The sequence below is a fragment of the Uranotaenia lowii genome, chromosome 2 (genome assembly GCF_029784155.1).
Source record: "Uranotaenia lowii strain MFRU-FL chromosome 2, ASM2978415v1, whole genome shotgun sequence".
Lineage (NCBI taxonomy): Eukaryota > Metazoa > Arthropoda > Insecta > Diptera > Culicidae > Uranotaenia > Uranotaenia lowii.
In genome coordinates this window covers 217,485,245-217,504,242 of record NC_073692.1, presented here as the reverse complement: position 1 = coordinate 217,504,242, position 18,998 = coordinate 217,485,245, and the positions used below count along the sequence as shown (strand labels likewise).

General features: G+C 36.3%; 1 protein-coding gene across 5 annotated transcripts in view; it reads left to right on the top strand.

Moving 5' to 3' along the window:
• The window catches only part of LOC129742952 (myb-like protein AA), an 83,112-nt gene that overhangs the window by 34,204 nt on the left and 29,910 nt on the right, over window positions 1-18,998 (top strand). For 3 of the 5 annotated variants that reach the window (XM_055734889.1, XM_055734891.1, XM_055734892.1), the window contains 5 exons: window positions 13,720-13,830; window positions 14,926-15,040; window positions 15,107-15,264; window positions 15,333-15,514; window positions 15,587-15,743. In XM_055734889.1, coding sequence (XP_055590864.1) covers window positions 13,720-13,830; window positions 14,926-15,040; window positions 15,107-15,264; window positions 15,333-15,514; window positions 15,587-15,743 — 723 coding nt within the window. The remainder of the gene's footprint in view (window positions 1-13,719; window positions 13,831-14,925; window positions 15,041-15,106; window positions 15,265-15,332; window positions 15,515-15,586; window positions 15,744-18,998) is intronic. The other 2 variants (XM_055734894.1, XM_055734893.1) reach the window with 1 other exon arrangement.

Sequence of the window (18,998 nt, the reverse complement as noted above, 5' to 3'; positions counted from 1 at the left end):
GTGGCGCTCCTAGTGGACGGATTTGGAAACTTTTTTCACCCACGTGTCGGGAAATTCATTACCTTTCACCATGTATTTATGTCATAACACCAAACGATAGCATTTTGTAAACAACCGCCATGGAACGGAGAGATCAAATTGTGCACAGTTTTCTTGAAAATCCATTGTTGTCGGCATCGAAGCTAGCTAAACAGCTTAAAATGCCCAGAAATACCGTATGGCGTGTTATCAAGCAGTACAAGGAAACATTGACGACGACTCGGAAGCCGCATTCGAAGCGTCGGAGTGGAACTGTCGACCGGAAACTGCGTGGGAAAGTCATCAAGGCCGTCAAGAGGAATCCCAATCTTTCAGACCGCAATTTGGCCAATAAGTTCCAGGCCGCTCACAGTACGGTGCGACGAATTCGCCTCCGGGAAGGAATAAGGTCATTCCGAGCCAGCAAACAGCGAAATCGGACGCTGAAGCAGAACAATGTGGCCAGAATCCGTGCTCGAAAGCTGTACGACCAAGTGCTGACCAAGTTCGACGGATGTATTCTGATGGACGATGAGACCTACGTGAAGGCGGACTTTGGGCAAATCCCAGGTCAAAAATTTTATTTGGCGACGGCTCGGGAGGATGTACCTGCAAAATTTAAGTTCGTGTTTGCGGATAAATTCGCCCGCAAGTACATGATTTGGCAGGGGATATGCAGTTGTGGACAGAAAACCAAAGTCTTTCTCACTGACAAGACAATGACATCAGAAGTCTACAAAAAAGAGTGCCTACAGAAACGGATTCTGCCGTTTATTCGTGCCCACGACCGTCCAGTAATGTTTTGGCCGGACCTCGCAAGCTGCCATTACAGCAAAACGGTTATGGAATGGTACGCAAGGAACGGGGTCAGCGTAATAACGAAGGATCTCAACCCCCCAAACTGCCCCCAGTTCCGGCCGATAGAGCAATACTGGGCAATCACGAAGCGGAGGCTTAAGGCAAAGGGAAAACTTGTTAGGAACATGACTCAAATGAAGAACTGGTGGAATCAAATCGCCAAAACGGTGGACGAAAAGGGTGTGCGCCGCCTAATGTGCCGTATTACTGGAAAAGTACGAAAATTTCTTCGAAACAGCAATGAATAATTTTTTTAATTTTTTTTATGAAAGAGTAAAGAAAATGCTACATTTGTATGAAAAACAAGTTATGAATTCGTTAATAAATGACTGAACTACACGCAATTGTTTGTGTTCCAATATTAAATGAAGCAGACTTTATTATGCCCTGGGTGCTCGTTATGTCCTAATCTTCCTTATAGTCGTTTTAACATCTTTATGTTATTCGCGACTTATATCAACGATGCAGTTGACGAACAGCCATTGAAAAACTTATCCGGTACAACTATGATCGATGTTTACTCTCGGGCTCGAACTTACGGATATCGGCTCAGGAAGCAACTGACTTACCAACTGAGCTATATCACAAGCTCACCACATTCAGTGCTATATTGGTTTTGATCCTTCAACTTTTTATTATCATGAATATTTTTTGTTGCTTTTAAATGTTCGTTTGTTTCAGCTATTTTCAATTGTTGATTATCTATACACACCTATAATTTCACTTTTGAAATTATAAGTTAGATTTTTGAAATAACGAGTGTGGAACCAACTATTCCGAGTCAAGAAGCGAAACAGTGTGGTTTCGGAATTTCTTATTTTATAGGCGCTTTCTTCATCGGTGATTATGTTTTTACAGTTTTTATGACCTATTTGAGATGGTGTGTGCTTTTCGACCGACAATTGCTCTTGCCAAGGTCTTCTGAAGGCATATGGAGGAACAAACCGATGAAAAAATTAAAATACCTGGAGAAACTTATGTGTTCGTTTAGCCGACCTTGAAGTGTCCGTCTTACCCGCTTTAGCAACTTTTTTTTCAAAACGTTTCTTGTTCAAGCTCTTTGACCGAAATTTGCTGATTTTCCTCCGAATGGTTAAAAAGAAGCCTAATCAACACTCTACCTTTGAAAACGGTTTAAATTTTCGAGTTTAAATTTTGCGAGTTATGAACTATTTTTTTTTTTTTTTTTTTGTTTCGATTATAGTCGTTTTACCATCTTTATGGCATTCGCGACTTTATCAACGTTACAGTTGGCGGATCGTTGTTGAAAAACTTATCCGGTGCAACTGTGTTCGATGTTTACTCTTGGGCTCGAACTCGCGGACATCGGCTCAAGAGACAACAGACTTGCCAACTGAGCTATATCACAAGCCATGAACTATTTTATGAGGAGAGAAAATTACATCAGATAATGGATCCTCAAAGTTTTTGTTTGTTTTGTTTACTATAATGGGACCTTGCTTGCTATAAATAAACAAAAGGTCTCGAAAGTTTTGATACACTTAGACGAACATATTCCCATCATTAGATTTGTGCCAAACATTTTAATTTTCGAAATATTGAAAGTGTCCGTTTTACCCGCTGTGTCCGTCTTACCCGACTTTCCCCTACCAAAAATAATTATGCATGCATACTGAAAAGTATGAAAACACTGTCAAGTATGTCCACAAAGCTCAAACCAAGTGTTAAAATTACGTATAAGCTATGAACTAAGTGTAGATCACTGAAAGGTCCAATGAATTTGTCTCAGAGAGGGTGGAAGTGTTGCGATATCAACAAATCGATTTAACTTTCAATTGAATTTAATGATGATTCTGGTATATTTTTGTTCAGATTTGTCAGCTGACATACCAGTAGAAAAGTGTTTCAGTGGCACAAAAATTATCAAGTATTGTTAAGTTCGAAACGACTGAATCCATCAACTGTCCGTATTATAAACATTCTTCTTTTTGGGGCGTTTCGGCCAATTAATCTTCAATGGCATCAGAAAGATGGTCGTTCAAGATCTAAAAGTGAACAAAAAAAAACAATAAAAAAAAACATGCGAATATTTTTATATTTCATAAAAAAATGCCAACGAAAAATAGGAAAATTTACATCGATGTTAATTCGATGGTTCTTTACTTAACCCTCGTTACTTTTTAAAAGGTGTTCGGTACAAAAAGTGGTCAAACTAAATTGCTTAAAGTGTTTTTCTTTTTGAAGTTCAATATGTATAAAAGACGGAAAAAATATTTAGTTAAGAAAGGAAAGGTAGCTAACGCTTTTGAAGACATTCTTTTACGTAAATTTCCTAGCCTCAGGTACAGATAGCTTCCCAAACGAGATATTTCTTAGCAAACTTTGATAGTTTAATATAAATGAAACTGTCTGTTACTTTTCCCCTTCCGATTGCTGTAAAATATTCTTGTCCCGGCTGGAAGCTGTCTGACGTCTGCCTTGGCGTAGGTTTCGTCGTCCATTACTACGCAATCAAACTTTGCCAACAATGTCGTATACAGCTTCCGAGATCTAGTTTTTGCCGTAAGGTTTTGCTTTCCATTGCGATTAGCAGTCATTACCTTCTTACGTCTTGGTGGTCGAGTGGTTAGCGTGGTGAGACGGTAATCACTGGTCCACTGATGGCATGGGTTCGATTCCCATCTCGGTACTGGGTGTTAAATGTTAATCTTAAGTTTTTTTTTGTCTTTATTTAAGAGGTTTTCAGCCACAGGCTGGATCACCTCTAATCTTAAGTTGTCCACGTCATTTATTCAGTCTGTAAAGCCTAAATCGGCTAAGACGGTGTATGTCTTTATTATAAGTCGATAGTTTTTATTGCTTTAGGCTTCATGCTTTAGGCTTCATAACTTATTGGCGACATCTCGAACGGAGAGATTGGAGTTTAGCCGTCGAATGATTAGAAACAATACGGCGAATTTAAGTTGACCACTTTTTGATCCGAACACCCTTTAAAAATCAAAGTACAAATACAGTCGAGCCGAAAAAGCAAGATTTCAAGAGTCTGAACTTTTTTTCTCGCTTTAAAAGGTTTCTAACTTAGCTAGGATTTTATTTTATGATGGTTCTGAACAAACCTTCTCCCTTATGGAGTTTTTTTTTACAAATCTAGTTTGAGTTTGAGTCAAAAAAGGGCACTGAAAATCGAATCGGTTCATTGAATTCGTAGCCAACAGCAGCAGAAAAATGATTGAAACCAACACAGTTGAAAATATGGTCAAAAATTTCCAAATAATAGATTTTTTTCATTGCAAAAAGTTGAAAAATCATTTATTTTTATGTGTAGATAAAGTTGAAAAATAAAATATTTTTCACGTTTTTTTTTCGAATATATGAACATAATTAATCTGTTTTCACTGTCCGCATGGTATCGTTTTTGGGTCGTTTCGATCCAAAGTTTTGTAGCATCATTAACCCACACCGGGGCGTTCAACATCCAATGCTTGAAATCGTTGCTTAGAGAAGCTTTTGTAAAAAAATCTAAATTTACATAGTCTTAACAATAAAAAATAACTTTTTTGACAGAATTTAAATAGTAGATAGAGTAAATAGTAGATAGAGAGATTAGAGAACATGTAGCAAAGTATTCGAGTTTTCAGCTTATGTATTCTGTATACTAGAAAATTTCCCTTAACAGGTCAATAATCCCCCGAAATGCTGTAGGGTTAAGCGGGGTAATTATGAACAAACGCCGTAAGCGCCGTTAGGGTCATAGTAGGGTCTCAAAACTGATCAAATGTGATAGTCTGTCATTCTATTGATAGGTTACAGTAAAAACTTGCAAATCTAACTATGTAAATTTTGAAGATACAGTTATTGACAAAATTCATGTCTCTGAGAAACGAAAATCGTTTTGAGATGTGTCTTATCAATTGACTCCCTCATCAATGTGAATGGAGATAAAATCGGTATCAAATTTTGAATACGGCGAATGCGCCAAGACCTTTGTTTTGAGAAAAACGCATTCCAAGTTTCAGAAAATAAAATCAATTTCCTATTTAGCTGCGTACAATCATTTTCCTAAAGAAGTCGCTAAAATGCTTTCAAATTGGTTTAATTTCAACACCCGATCGATAAATATAGCTTTTCCGTACTAATTACCACAAAAAATTAATAAATATAACTGTGGACCCTTTTACCACAGACTGGTGCTCTCATTTTGTTCATTCGCCAAATTGGAGTGCCCTTTTGAATTGCAGAATGACTATTCGCCTTTTGGATCACTCATTAAAGAAGCAATATTCAAGCAAATTTCGGCTTGAAAGCGGGTCCAAATGATCACGTTAACACATTAGCACATTCAACGATCTTATAAATACTGATTTGTGCATCTCCTCGTCCTGGAAATTTTTTTTCGAAAACTTCAATGCCCTTTTTCCATCTCGAGATAACTATTGGCCCTTTTGTTCGCGACGAAATTTCGAGGGGAAATGGGCGAATGAACTGTGGGATTACACACTCATAAAAAAAAGCTATTCGCCTTATTTAAAAAATTAAATTTAACTTCACTAAAATAAGAAAAATTGAAAGTAGATCATATTTTCGGATGTAAAATGAATAGTTTAACGCATTTATGTGATTATCTGGATTTGTTTACAGTTGGCGCATTCGCCGTATTCAAAATTCGATACCGAAATGTTGTTTAAAAGTTTTAACTTTAGTTATTGATGCTTGATGTGGCGTGATAAGATTCACTGTTGAAAAAAATTACACCCACACATAAACAAGTGTTCATATTTATCCCATATTTTTTAAGATACGGGGTAATTATGAACAATCGGGGTAATTATGAAAAAACGTTTAAAGCCCACAAGTTGCAACTTAAAAATTAAAAAAAAATCCTTAAATGGAGAAGGGAACCAGTCATTCATTTTTGGTTACTTCCCAGAATTTTAACATTAAAGAGCTACTTGTTTGAGCTGATAGTATAAAAAACTGAGTAATTTTTTTCATAATTACCCCACCTAGCCCTACTGACGCAATGGGATTATCTCAATTAGTTGTAGATTCTCTTCTAATTTTGTAAGTAATACCGGAAAAAAGAAAACAATCCTAATTTTGTATTCCTTCCCGTTTTATGGAATAGTTTCCTTCGTTCGGCAATCGTCTCAGGATGGATGATGAGAATGCAAAACCGTTCTTATTTGTGAATGATTATTACTTAGCGCGACCGTTGTAACCGTATCGCTCTACGCCTTTGCCGGTATTCGTCGTTGATTCCTTCATTGCCCCCCACACTTTGCTCCAAACGAATAATAGCGCTGAACACATTGACAACAACCGAACTGCACCATGCCATGTGGCCGCGCTCTGAGCTGATGTGGTAGTTTGAACCTTTAAACACACTTGTAAAACGGGCATTATTGTGAGCACAGTGTATTTTTCCTTCTTAATCATGCCTAGAAAAGCGCGCGAAAAAAATACGCTGAATGCCTAATGCAAACGAAAACAGACGCGAGTGAGCAAAACTAAAACTTGTTGCTATTTTGGACGTGTAAACACAATATACATCAACTGAACTGCACCCATTGATCGATCCGGGACTGCCGGTTGAAGTTCAAAACTATGGTTGTTAATAAATATTTCACTTAAAACTTGTTTATTGTTTTTGATAGTGAGCGATGAGCCGTTCGGTGCTAATTTATTATACAGCGACCAATATAGTGTAGCGCTGATTAACTGGAATATTAATTATTCCCGTTCTTTTTGTGTACAAGTGCATGTTATTAGACTATTATGACAGAATGTGTTATTTTTAGCCAGACAGTTCAGGTGACATGCTCTAGAGATGACTTGTTAGGCTGGTGTTATTATGTAATTTGAAATGGTCAAACCACTTGGTGAACCTTCGTGAGTATCGTTCTCCAAACAATTTATTCGTCACGAAGCTGCAGATGTCTTATAGTAGCATTGGACGGTCACAAAGAAGGATTTAGGTGAAAACAATTGCACTAAACTGTAAACATAAAAAAGGCTACATGAAATTTCGTCTTAATTTTAGTTCATATACAAAAATCATAAAGTTATAGAAAATTGATTTTTTACTGATTTTGCAAACTTATTCGGGAATGTTTTCATTCGTCTTGGAAATAAGAAAGACAACAATTCTTAAATTAGGAAAATGTATCTGATTGGTAGTTGAAACTGGTTGAGTATACAGGAGTCAATAAGTTTAAGGGATATAGGTTTCTGCAATATTTCTTTTTATTTATTTATTCATTAAATTTTATTTACATAAACATCATTATTTAAATGGCTAAGAAAATAGTCATAAATTAATTTACTGGTACTTAAATTTGGCAAGATCCTGAGTTTATTTGTCAATGATAACCATTCTCGCATATTTCTGGTAATGATATTTTTATTTAACGCTCATAACAAAGTCATTGGGAGTCAACCGTCCATTTCTATTGTATAAAACAGTAGCACTTGTGAAATATACCACAGCTTTGATAAAATGTATGTATTTAAAATCCAATATTTTTTAAATATATTTAAAAATCTTTTGTTGTGCTTGGCAAATGTCATTTGAATCTTGCTTATAAGGGTATTAAAATTTTTGTCAATTGTTGTTTTAAAATTTGGAAAATATGCAAACCTAAGATTTTTTCACTTTCCTGCTCTTTAATGTATTTGTTGTGGTCCAACAGCTATTTAAACTGAAAAAATTTGAAATTTGAACAATTATTTACTCGAAAAACCACTTTATGACAAATTTCACATCAATCGGTCCAGTTGTTTTTGAGTTCTTAAAGAACACAGATACAAATTCGATCTATTTTTCTCGAGAAATTATCGATTTTTACTAAATTTCAAACAATGATTAAACGCTTTAAACAGAAAAAAAATCTCCGGATTTTTGATATTGTGAAGATTCTTATATTAGCTTTTAAATACAATCAACGATAAAATCTTGCCAAACACATATTTTTAATAAATTATCACCCTGAAAAGGGTATAACGAAAAAACAGATTTTTTTTGTAGGACCACCCTAACCTTATGAAAACAAATTGCCATAAAAGTTTTATTTCTAGAGATAGATGTTTGATGTCTTAGCAAAGTTTCATGAATTATTATGTTATACAATATTGTAGAACAATGTAGGCCTCTATCTTATCACAGTTAGAAAATAGTTTTCATGTCTCACGAAATTCATGAACCACCCTAAAAATTATTTCTTACAAAATGACAGCCTTTATTTGTTGTGAAAGTTTGTCTAAGACATTAAATGCATCAAACTCAATGGAAAGACTCAAATAATTGCTTCCCGCTAAATTTTATTTCTGGACTACTGTGCATTGGCTTTAAGGGAAACATCTCTTAAATCTAATAAATTACCAACACATGATCTTGACTCTATACAAGCTGATTTCCTTGTTCTATTGACTCTGATAATTTAATTCCATATAATTTTTGTCAAAATTTTATAATCTGTATTCAACACACTTGTAGGCCTTTTATTGTGAATGTCAAACTGGTCTCCTTTCTGAGGTAAAAGTGTAATTATTCCTTCTATAAACAAAGCTGGTGGGTACTGACCATATTCGTTAAACAGTTCACGTGTGCATTAAAATTTTTTGCGCCAGTAATTTTTCATCCTTAACTTTGAATTTCAGAACAAATCGCTGGTTTCAAAAAAAGACAATGATTTACTTAATATGTCTAGATTATGTTTGTTACACAAACAAACGTTGTACCCTTATTATAAATATCAATTCTACTAGCTTCTTCTTCACGTACATTCGCATGAACGGATTTTGTGGAAGTTCATATTTTTTTGTCCATTGCTCACTGTTTGCATACCGGCGCATTTTCAATGGTGGAAAAGTGTTTTTTTCATACGGGATTTTCATCCTCTGGGATGATTCATCCCTAATGGTGGAAAAGTGTTTTTTTTTATCTGGGATTTTATACTATTATTCTTTTTCATCCACTTAATCAATCCTCCAATCAGATCCTTGCATTGCTAGGGAAGAACTGTAGAGAACGTACTAGTTAAGCATAATCGCTGTTTACAGCGCTAATCGTTTAAGAATAAAATTGAACGATCACGATGATTCAGGGATTTGTTTATTTATATACCTCGTGTAAGTTTTCATTAAGTCGTAGGAAACAAAATGTAAACAAAGAGGTTTATTTCGAAAAAATACAAAACTGACATAAACTAGTCGCAACTTCTTTCCATTTAGAATATTTGTAGCCTGGACAACATATTCTATATATGAAATACACATTTTAGAGTTGCTTTGAAAACTTTTGCAGCAGTTTTCTGTGAATTCCTAAGATGTTTTATACGACGTAATGAAAGCTCCCGCGAGATACAGTTGCGTTCAAAAAAGAATGAAATCGCGCGAAGCTGCGCACCCACGTCCAACTTTGACAAGCTGCCATTTCTTTCTCGGTTGGTATTTTTTCATCAAAATTTCACACAATCTAGTTCAACTATTCAACTAACACTTTAAGAAATTTGAAGTCTTTTCAATGACGGGATACAAAGATAGAGCTATTTCCGTAAAAAGGGGAAATTTGGAATTGCTTCACAAAACACCTCACCATTTTCATTCAAAAATCTTGAAATTTGGTCCAAAGATGTAAAAATGGTTGTTCTTATACCAGGTCAAGTTTCATCAAAATCGATGCAGTTGAACTAGATTATGTGAAATTTTCTTGAAAAAATATTAACCGAGAGAAAAATGGCAGCTTGTCAAAGTTGAAAGTGGGTGCGCAGCTTCACGCGATTTCATTCTTTTTTGAACGCAACTGTATAAGAAAAGGCATTGGCATTGAATTTTGTGTCAGGGGTCGTCCATATGAATTGTTTATGCATGACGTTATAATGCATTGGATTGAGTTGAAACTTTGCACACAGAAAGTGTCAGGCGCATTTTTTTCGGAGCTGGGAAATTTTCTCTTTTTTAAATATAAATTTATTTATAGTTTTTAAACGAAAATAAGTGTGAGAGTTATAATACAGTCTACAACCGGAAGTGTGTTTGATTGAGTTTCGCAGCAGGTCCTGCGGGAACTTTCGGGTTTGTTTTCCATGCTGGAATAGTGCTGAAACAACTAAAATATCGTGACTGATGTTGCATCAACATGTTGCACAATCATTTTCAGGGACGGGCAATCGGTTTAAGGTATCAAATTTTGGGCGGTAAATAAGATTTTTTATACGACCTGTTCACTGTTTTAGCAATATTGACGTTATTATACAATGGATTGAGATGAAAATTTGCAAATGAAAGTTAGAAGAGGCGGGTAATTGATTCAAGGAGTCAAGTTTTGGGTCATGGGTTGGCAAATGGGATCGTCCATATTAACTGTTTACTGTTTTATGATATTACATCGTATTGAGATCAAAATTGGCACACGGAAGTTTTCAGGAAAGGTCGGGTGTCCAGTTTAGTATGGGGGGTCGGCAAAGGGATCGTCCCTATTAATTGTTCACTGTATTTAAGATGTCGTGATTATGTCGGGCTTGAATGAAAATTTGAGCATATTGGTTTTACAGCACAACCAATTTCTTTGAGGTGTCAAATTTTGTGAAAAAGGTAGGCAAAGAGGGTCGTCCATATTAATTGTTCAATGTTTTGCAATAATTACGATGTTATGCATCGGATTGAAACGAAAATTCATACACGAGAGTTTTGCAGGATGAAAAATCGATTTCTGATTTCAAACTTTGTAATACACTACATAAAAATTGTCGTCCATAAAAAAGGTCGCCGTTCTGCTATAATTTCGTTATCATGCATCCTAACAAGATCTAAATTCAAACACGGGTCTTCTTTTTGACGGTCAATCATTTTTTTTATTTTGAATTTCAGTTTGCAAACAAGCAAAATGGTATTTTATGTAATATTGTTGTGAAATGCATACCGATTACGATTCAAACACAAGCTCCTCATTACATACTAAAAGTTAAAAAAACGGAGTTCGTACGGGATCAGCTAGATGTATTATAAACAAGAAACAAATTTAGAAAAAATCGATTCCGATGATATTTTTGTAAAAAACGTTTAGTAGAACGCCAAAATAAATGGACAGAAAGCAGCATACCGAAAGGGTAGTCAGAAATGAGACAATTATACGGAATACACAAATAATCGGAACACTAAATATTGAATAACATATTCATCGTATTTTTGTATACAAACCTTACTTTAGCAAAACAACATTTGTTTCTGTTAAATTTATTAAAAAAATTTAATTATAGTTTTATGAAATTATTTTACCGGGTATAAGATGAAAGCTGTTGAAAATTAACGGAAGGGTACTTTCAATTTGATAAACTTTTCATCACATTTCATCTCTAAGTTCTTCGCGGGTATGCTACTTTGCAGTGGAAGATACAGATAGAATTGTAGCGACCGTAAAAGAGGGTTGCTTTGATCATCATGAAATTTTGCCACATAATCATCGATAACTAAGTCTAAAGTTAAAATATCTCAAAACTTTTTTCTACGTTTAAAAACCTACATGTTGAGTTTCAAATTGGGTAAAACTTGGTTTGTTTTTGAAAATTTCAAATGTAAGTAAAAATGTTATATCAAAACCTTGAACAAACACCCTTCCTGAAGAAATCAAATCGTTTAGAAGCAGCAGGTTGATTTATGTGATAGTTCAACTTTTTTTCTTAGTAAATTTATAGTTTTTGTGTAGTTTTTGTTATATTTTGAGGTATTTTTGATATTTAAAAATAGGGACGTTTTTCAAGAGTAAGCCAGTCTAGGACAAAAGGTTAAAAATCCTATCAAATGGTAAAGTTTGATGGAAAAAATTAAAGGGGAATAGTGCGAGGGTATAGGGAATTGAATGAAGGCAAATTTTTATTTGTCTTTGTAGTTAAAATTTTATAAGTAATGCCAAAAAAATTAGTCCCTTAATTTATGCAGCATCATTGTCCATCTTTCGATTTTAATTTTTGTTCAGCCTTAACACACGAACTGCCTGAGTTTTTCTATTACTAGCATTTGTAAATATTATGGATGTGTTTTGTATCCTTTATGATCAAGAAAATTCGTGAAACTGTCAAAATAGAGACTGATAAATGTTACCCCAAAGCATCAAATTACGAACAATCGAAATCGATTTTCAAATCAAATTTAAAGTAGTCTAATAAATTTCTGCAACCATGTTTTACGTTCATATGAGTCCAGTGCGGTTTTTAAAAATATGAAACATACCACATTCCCCTCAACAGAAAAAGTAGTCGAGAAATATAAAGTGATCAATCTTACCCCGTTTTACGGTACCACAACAAAATAAAAGGCCATGTGTGGTTCGCCTCACAAGTAGAAACTTGCAGTGCGAACGAATTTTTCGTTCGCATTGCAAATTATGTTTTGAATTTTTCCATGAAATAATTTCAACACGATATTTAACAAGCATTATTTCACCATCATCATGTTATTTAAAACAGGTTAAAAGGTGTAAAATCTCAACCGGGAAAACCGGTATTTTGAAAATGTTTAACCGCTAGTCAATCTGCGTCCACGAAAGAATCAAATTCCGTGGAGTAGCGTATTTCTAACTCGAGTTGTATATTTTTTTTATGAAATTTTAACACAAACCATTTCAATGCAATCAACGTTAACGAGTTTATGCATGCTGTAGAATCAGTGATAAAGCTTTTTCCGTAAAGAGGGATATCTGATATTGTTATAGAAAATTAGCTTCTTCAAACTTCATTTTTTAACAAAAAAAATGTTAAAATAACGTCAAGAATTATTTCTAGTAGCTGATTAATTTTTATCGGATGTCTGGAAATATGAGACGGTTTTAGACACTGGATCGATTGCCAATATTATGCCTCAGCAGTCCACGTTGTCTAATGTTTAAAAACAAATGATTCCTTCTCCAATCGATTTTACCGTTACCAAAATAAGCCAAACCAGTAACTGTACACTCAATTAAAAGTTATGACTATCTGAATCTGAACAGAAGAAAAGTCGTTTTATTACAAACTTTGCAAAGTCATCTTCCTCCAAACATTAGGAACAGATCGGAAAACTTTTTGTCTGAATCAAAGCAATCGAAAAATTCCTTTTAATTCAACCACGGTACGGTAAAAAAATTGTGTATCGATTTCTTTGTTTTAGAGAAATTTTTAAGATTTATTAGCTAAACTAGCAATCTGTAAAGCAATACGGTGGCTGGGTGACGTTTCACCGAGTCGAGTTTACGCTTAGTTATGATCCTTAAAAAAAGATGTATTGCTAGCGTGTTTCAGAATTATTTTTAAATTTTACCAAATAAAGAGAACATTCGATTAGATGGTTCGCTGTAAATAACTTTAAATAAATCTTCTAACACGGTTTTAGTTATGAAAGTTGGTAGTTGTTTGTTTATTTAACTTCTATGGTAAATTGTACGTTAATTATAATAATTGACACATTAAATATATACGAAATTTACCCGCCCTAATGGGAATGATTAGTCAGTATCTCGCTTATGGATATTTATAACTAATTAAAATGGAAAAAGCATCACGGCGTTGTTCATTTGAATGCCTCACGGCATCAACAAGGCGGTACAGATTGTTGTCGCAATAAATGAGATTCCCCCAACTCCAATTCGCGTTTGAACCGGAAGGGCGCTACATATTTAGATAACAGTCGAAAGGTTTCTCTATAAGGAGTCGAATGTGATGCGCGATTACCAATATCAATCGAGAACGGTTGACTTTACTCACCCAGCTTAGGGAATAACCGCACCGTTTTATCGATAGCAATATGATTAATACATATGATGTTAAATATTCTTCGTTGGAATCACGTTAGAAATAATCTGAACCTTTTTATTGTTCATTGATCATCCGGTATATTTCGTGTTCCCTCTAGGTGTCGCCATTGTCGAGAAGTAGTGTTAACCTTATGCCGACTCTTGGCGGGCTGGGCACTTTCCGGGGTGGCTCGCTGCCCAATGTCAACAACGATAACGATAACTTTCAGGTTTGGCCCCCCACTTGGCATTTGGCGGGCTTTTGCAGTTTTCGTCGCTGTTGTACTGTTGTAGTTGTTTTATTTTGGTTTAGACTTCTTTCTTTTTTCTTTCTCCCGAATGAGTGAGTGTATAGCAAAAAAAAAGAAAACAATCTGTTGATGTTCGTTTATTATTGTTTATGTAAACAAGGTGTTACATTTTAGCATATTTCGGCACCATCATCTAGAGACCTACCTTTTCACATAGGAAGTTAGTTTTCATTCGTCACGTAGTCTTCTTGAGTTTCCGTTTCGTGAACGCTAACGTTCCTGCTAAGTGATTCACCCTTAGATTTCGTTGTGTTAATTACGTACAATCTTATTTGACAGTGGTACAAGGCGACCGTTAAAAATCAAAATGTAATTTTTTTTAAACTTTGTTGAATATTTTTGATTTATAATTGATTCCAAAGTGCATAGTTACAATTTCAAAAGAAAATGTAACTTGCTGTAAACGTCACAATGTCACCTATTCTTCTTTGGTGTGAATTGAGGGAAGGCTAATTGTTTTTTTAAATTTTAATTGTACCATCAATTGACCAGAAATTTAAAACATTTTTTGGCTGTCGTAAAATAAAGCGTAGTTTAGCTTTCTTCTCGAGCCCTCAAATGGATTGATATTTACGCAGTGCTTTCTGGCAGATCGAGAACCAATTTTTGAAGTTAGATCCGGAACCAATCAAGCTAATATATTTAAAATTGCATAGCTGTAAAATTTGTAAAATGTGCAAAATTTTTGATAAATAATGCGTTGGAAACTTGAAGACTTTCATAATGACTCTGAATATAACATAATGTATGTATATGTGTCAAACTCTCAACTTCTTTTCTTACATTTCTTTGGAATTCATTTAGCGTGGGTTCAACCATCATACTAGAATCATTAGGATTGATGTTTAGATTCCTAAATCATCCTTTTTTCGTTTTGTTAGAAACTTTCCTCTTAGTGCCGATGTCATGTTATAAAACCTTCCCCATTTCTAGCTGGAACAATAGTTTTAGTGACTGTTTTTATCCTTTTATTGAACGAAGATCTAATCATTCTTTTCTCTTCTTTCTCAATAGGGTGATGACAGTACTACACTGACAGAGCTCAAGTCATATACTCAGCTGGAAAATGTGAAAATCAAAAAGGATGCCACACCTAAAGCAAGTACACCGAATCACAGGGAATCGCGAGGTAAAGTTTATGCGTAGCACAGGATCATAGAAGTTTACGAAACTCTAAAATGTGTTCCTTTTGTAGGGCGAACTCCCGGTGGTCCAATGAGAAATCGGCAGGTCAACCGGAACCATGACACTTCTCCGTATGGCAACAATTCGCACCTTATACCGCCAATGGAAAGCAACTGGCACAGGTCTATATCGGATTCCGCGATCCATCAGAGTTTATGCCAGAATCAGGTTTGTTTGGATTTTTTTGGCTTACTTGAACCCTACTATAATCGTTTTTTTCGAATTCTAACTTACAGTCAGAATCAAACCATATGCATTCGCACTCACCGCTTAGGTTAAGCCCCACGTTTCAAAGGAAAACTACAAATGCTCAAAGTATCTCAAAAATACATCATCATCATTTGCCTCTCGAGAACACTTCGTCCCACGATATAAGGTCCCGATCGACGACCGGTCTCACGAGGCTACCCGGAATAAAGTAAGTTAGAAAGTCTAGTAATGCCACTTAGGAACCTTTCAATAATGTTGGTTTTATTTGTACCATTTTTAGTATTTATCCTTCACAAAACCACACCGACAGTATACAGATTCCCATACCAAGTAATACGGGTTCGTTGCCGGATTTGACGTCAGTTGGCTACCCGATGTATCCGTCGCCACTCGATCAGGAGTACGATCACAACGCGCACAGTAGCAGTTATTGTCCGGTAAGTAGATCTGAGTTTTGTGTTTTGCTAGATCGAAGTTGGTTAAGGCGAAAAGAACAGACGTACAAGCTCTTCTTAGACACTCTCAGACGTTAGAATAAGCCTATACCCACGAACTACGGTCAATCCAAGCTGGTTGAGTCATACGACCGTGGTCCAGTTTTCTCCTCTTCATGTCTTACTTAAGATATCAATCGTTTTTCTACGAGATCCATAGCACAGACATCCTGTTTATGCGTGTAACTCATATAACAGTCATGTAAACTGTTCTACTGGGATAATTTCCGGTGATGGAGTTATCCTTTCTTGTCCAAGACGTACCCACGAGATCTGCAACGGGTCTAGTCAATCCAAAAGCAGGGGTGTCATTTGCTCACACAATGAGCTAAATTGTGCTTTTTTTCCATAGCACACTGAGAGAGCAAAACCGAGCACTGCCTGAGCTAGCTGTCCATCAATGTGCTACATCGAAGCAAATCACTGAGCTACGCAGCGGTAGCCCTCAGCTCATTGAGCTGCACAATGTGTATCAGTATACCACCACAACGCTGAATTCAACAAACGAATTCTTTCCCAATAAACAAGCAACAGCAACAACACAGCTGAAATTTGGGCGGGCTCGGCCTGCCGGCTGCCGAACACCGTTGCCACAAAAAAAATCTGTATCATAAATGAGTCTGATCTTCGTCCATACGTATCCCAATTTTACAGAATTAAATACACTGATGGTACAGATTTTCGTGGCATCGCTGCTCGGCAGCCGGCAGGCCGAGCCTGACCGAATTTCGTTTGTATTGTTGCTGTTGCTTGTTTATGAGTTATTTTCTTCCTTGCAAGCAGCCGGTGTGTCTTCGTGCCGGACTGGATGAACGATGATCGTTTTTATTTTCTTTTGATGAGAAGGAAAAATATAACGAAGAAGAGTGCTTGGCAAATTTCTAAAGCCGGAGTTCACATTGAGCAGAGTGGATCAGCTCATTGTGTTTTTCATCATTGTGAGAAACCTCTCAGAAAATTCGACTATCGGCGCGCAGTAAGAGAGCGAGCAGTAGATATTCTATCGTCGTGCGCGCAGTTCCAGAAAGCTTGAGCTCACATTGTGCTTTTAGAACACATTGTGCTGTTTTGAGGAGTATAACACCCCTGTCGAAAAGTGTCATTCTTGTGCGACTGCGATCCAGTTTTCGCCTCTTCGAATCCTTTCTTGAAATGGCAATTATAGGGTTTTATGCTCCGAGAGTATACTCGCTCTACGCTCTATGGTGTTCCCTGACAATAGAATGTCAATTTTTGCTAGGAGATTGATTTCATAGAATGCCTAGTTTTATGCCTACAGCATCATTTGTAAAAATGGGGTTATTCTACCTCGGCTAGTTAGTGCGCTTTCTCAAGACCCACTACGCATAAGATCTAGTATTATATCCCTATCTCCAGGCCGCTATCCCTTATCGAAGTATTGACGAAACCATACTGCATATTACCCTCAGCTGATTGCCTCGGATCCCAGAGATGTGTGTAGTGTGGTATGATAAACCATCCAAAAGGCACTGGTGCAACTATCCGAAGTTTACGCTGCCGGTATTGTTTTATTTATTTAACAATCTCTGCAGATGCTTTCGGCGATAAAAGAGTCCTAGCAATTTATGGGATCGAGCTCTTAGAGGAGCATTAAACGGCAGAAATGGTGGCAATTCTGGAAAATCCAAGTTATTCTGCAAGATGTCAAAAATGAAGAGTCGTTGTAAGAGAACGCGTCTTGAAGTAGATTTAGTAACAACCAAAGTTGTCCGTAAGGCGGAAGTTCAAGGGTGTCGTTCTCAGGTAACTGGCGTAGAGCGTATTTGTTGTACTCTCTCTATTTTTTTTATTGCCCCGCCTGATATGATGTCCGAATTTGCACTCAAAATTCGAGAATGCTACGCACAAGAGCACAATACCGTGATATCAGACTGTAGGAGTCACTAAAAACAGTGTGTTCCGTTGTATGAAGCCGAGAACCGCGAAACTTTTGGCTACTGTCGTGGAAATATGCTGGGAGCTTGTTGTCTAAAGTGATACCAAGGTCTTTGACATTTTGACACTCGAAAGTGATCGGGACGTCGTTGTCGAGTGAACGTGATAGTAGCGCATTTAGTAATATTCGGAGTCATGACGTTATGATTGCACCAATCAAGCAGACAGTCAATGTCCTTTTGGAGAGCACAGCAGTCGACTAACAAAGAAATTGTTCGGAAAATTTTGAGGTGGTCGGCGTACAGCAGTTTTTCTGACTCATGAGTAGCATTCAAATCGTTGATAAAGATGAGGAATATCAGAGGTTCCAAGCGACTTCCCTGAGGCACCCAGCAAACATGAAATCGTATCAGAATCATAACTTGAGTGTTGCGAATCGCAATTCCAACTGAATAGTGAAAAGATCGTATAAAATATCGTCTGAAGTCAGGATAAATCGGATATGATAGAAAATTATTTTACCCCCGTGCGGGCTTCAAGTGAGAAAACCATCGTCATGGCTTAAAATCAGATGGGAATTGAGTGACATTGATCAATGGGATAACTGGATAAAATTGTCGCTGGCAACGATGAGAGCAAAATCTTGCGCTCTATTGCTTTTTTCCAATAGGTATGAATAAGGTGTCGGATAGTGCCCAATTTGTGTTATTTTCGTCGTTAGAAAGAAATTAAATTTATTTATGTATGTATATTGCCTCCCCTTTGGTAGGTTAATGCTGTTTTTTCAACTTTCATACGATCATTCTATAATGTATATGAAACGTAAAGAGAAGACAAAATTGCCACACAAAATCGATTCACAAAATTAAAGTTTTCATCCGATTGCCATCAAATTTTCAGGGATTGAAAAATAACTGTTACACTTCATTTAAACATTTTATTCGTATTTTATTTTCTGTCCATACGAAAACCCCGGCCATAAGATTCTGCACAACTTGCGAATCAACCGTTTTTTGCATGTAAACCCATACTTTCTTCAGTTCCTCGACTGTCTTCACTACATTGGGTCGTTTAAGAAGATGCTACTTCATAATCGCCCAGTACTTCTCGATGGGGCGGAGCTCCGGAGTGTTTAACATTTTCGGCACGAAATTGATCTTATTATCCACATACCACATGAGGTCAAATCTGGCCAGAAGATTGTTGGGACGTTGTGGGCCTTCAGAAGAGGAAGCAGACGCTTCTGGAGGCACTTTTTCATGTACACCTGTCCATTCATCGTGTCCTTTTTTTTTTTTTTAG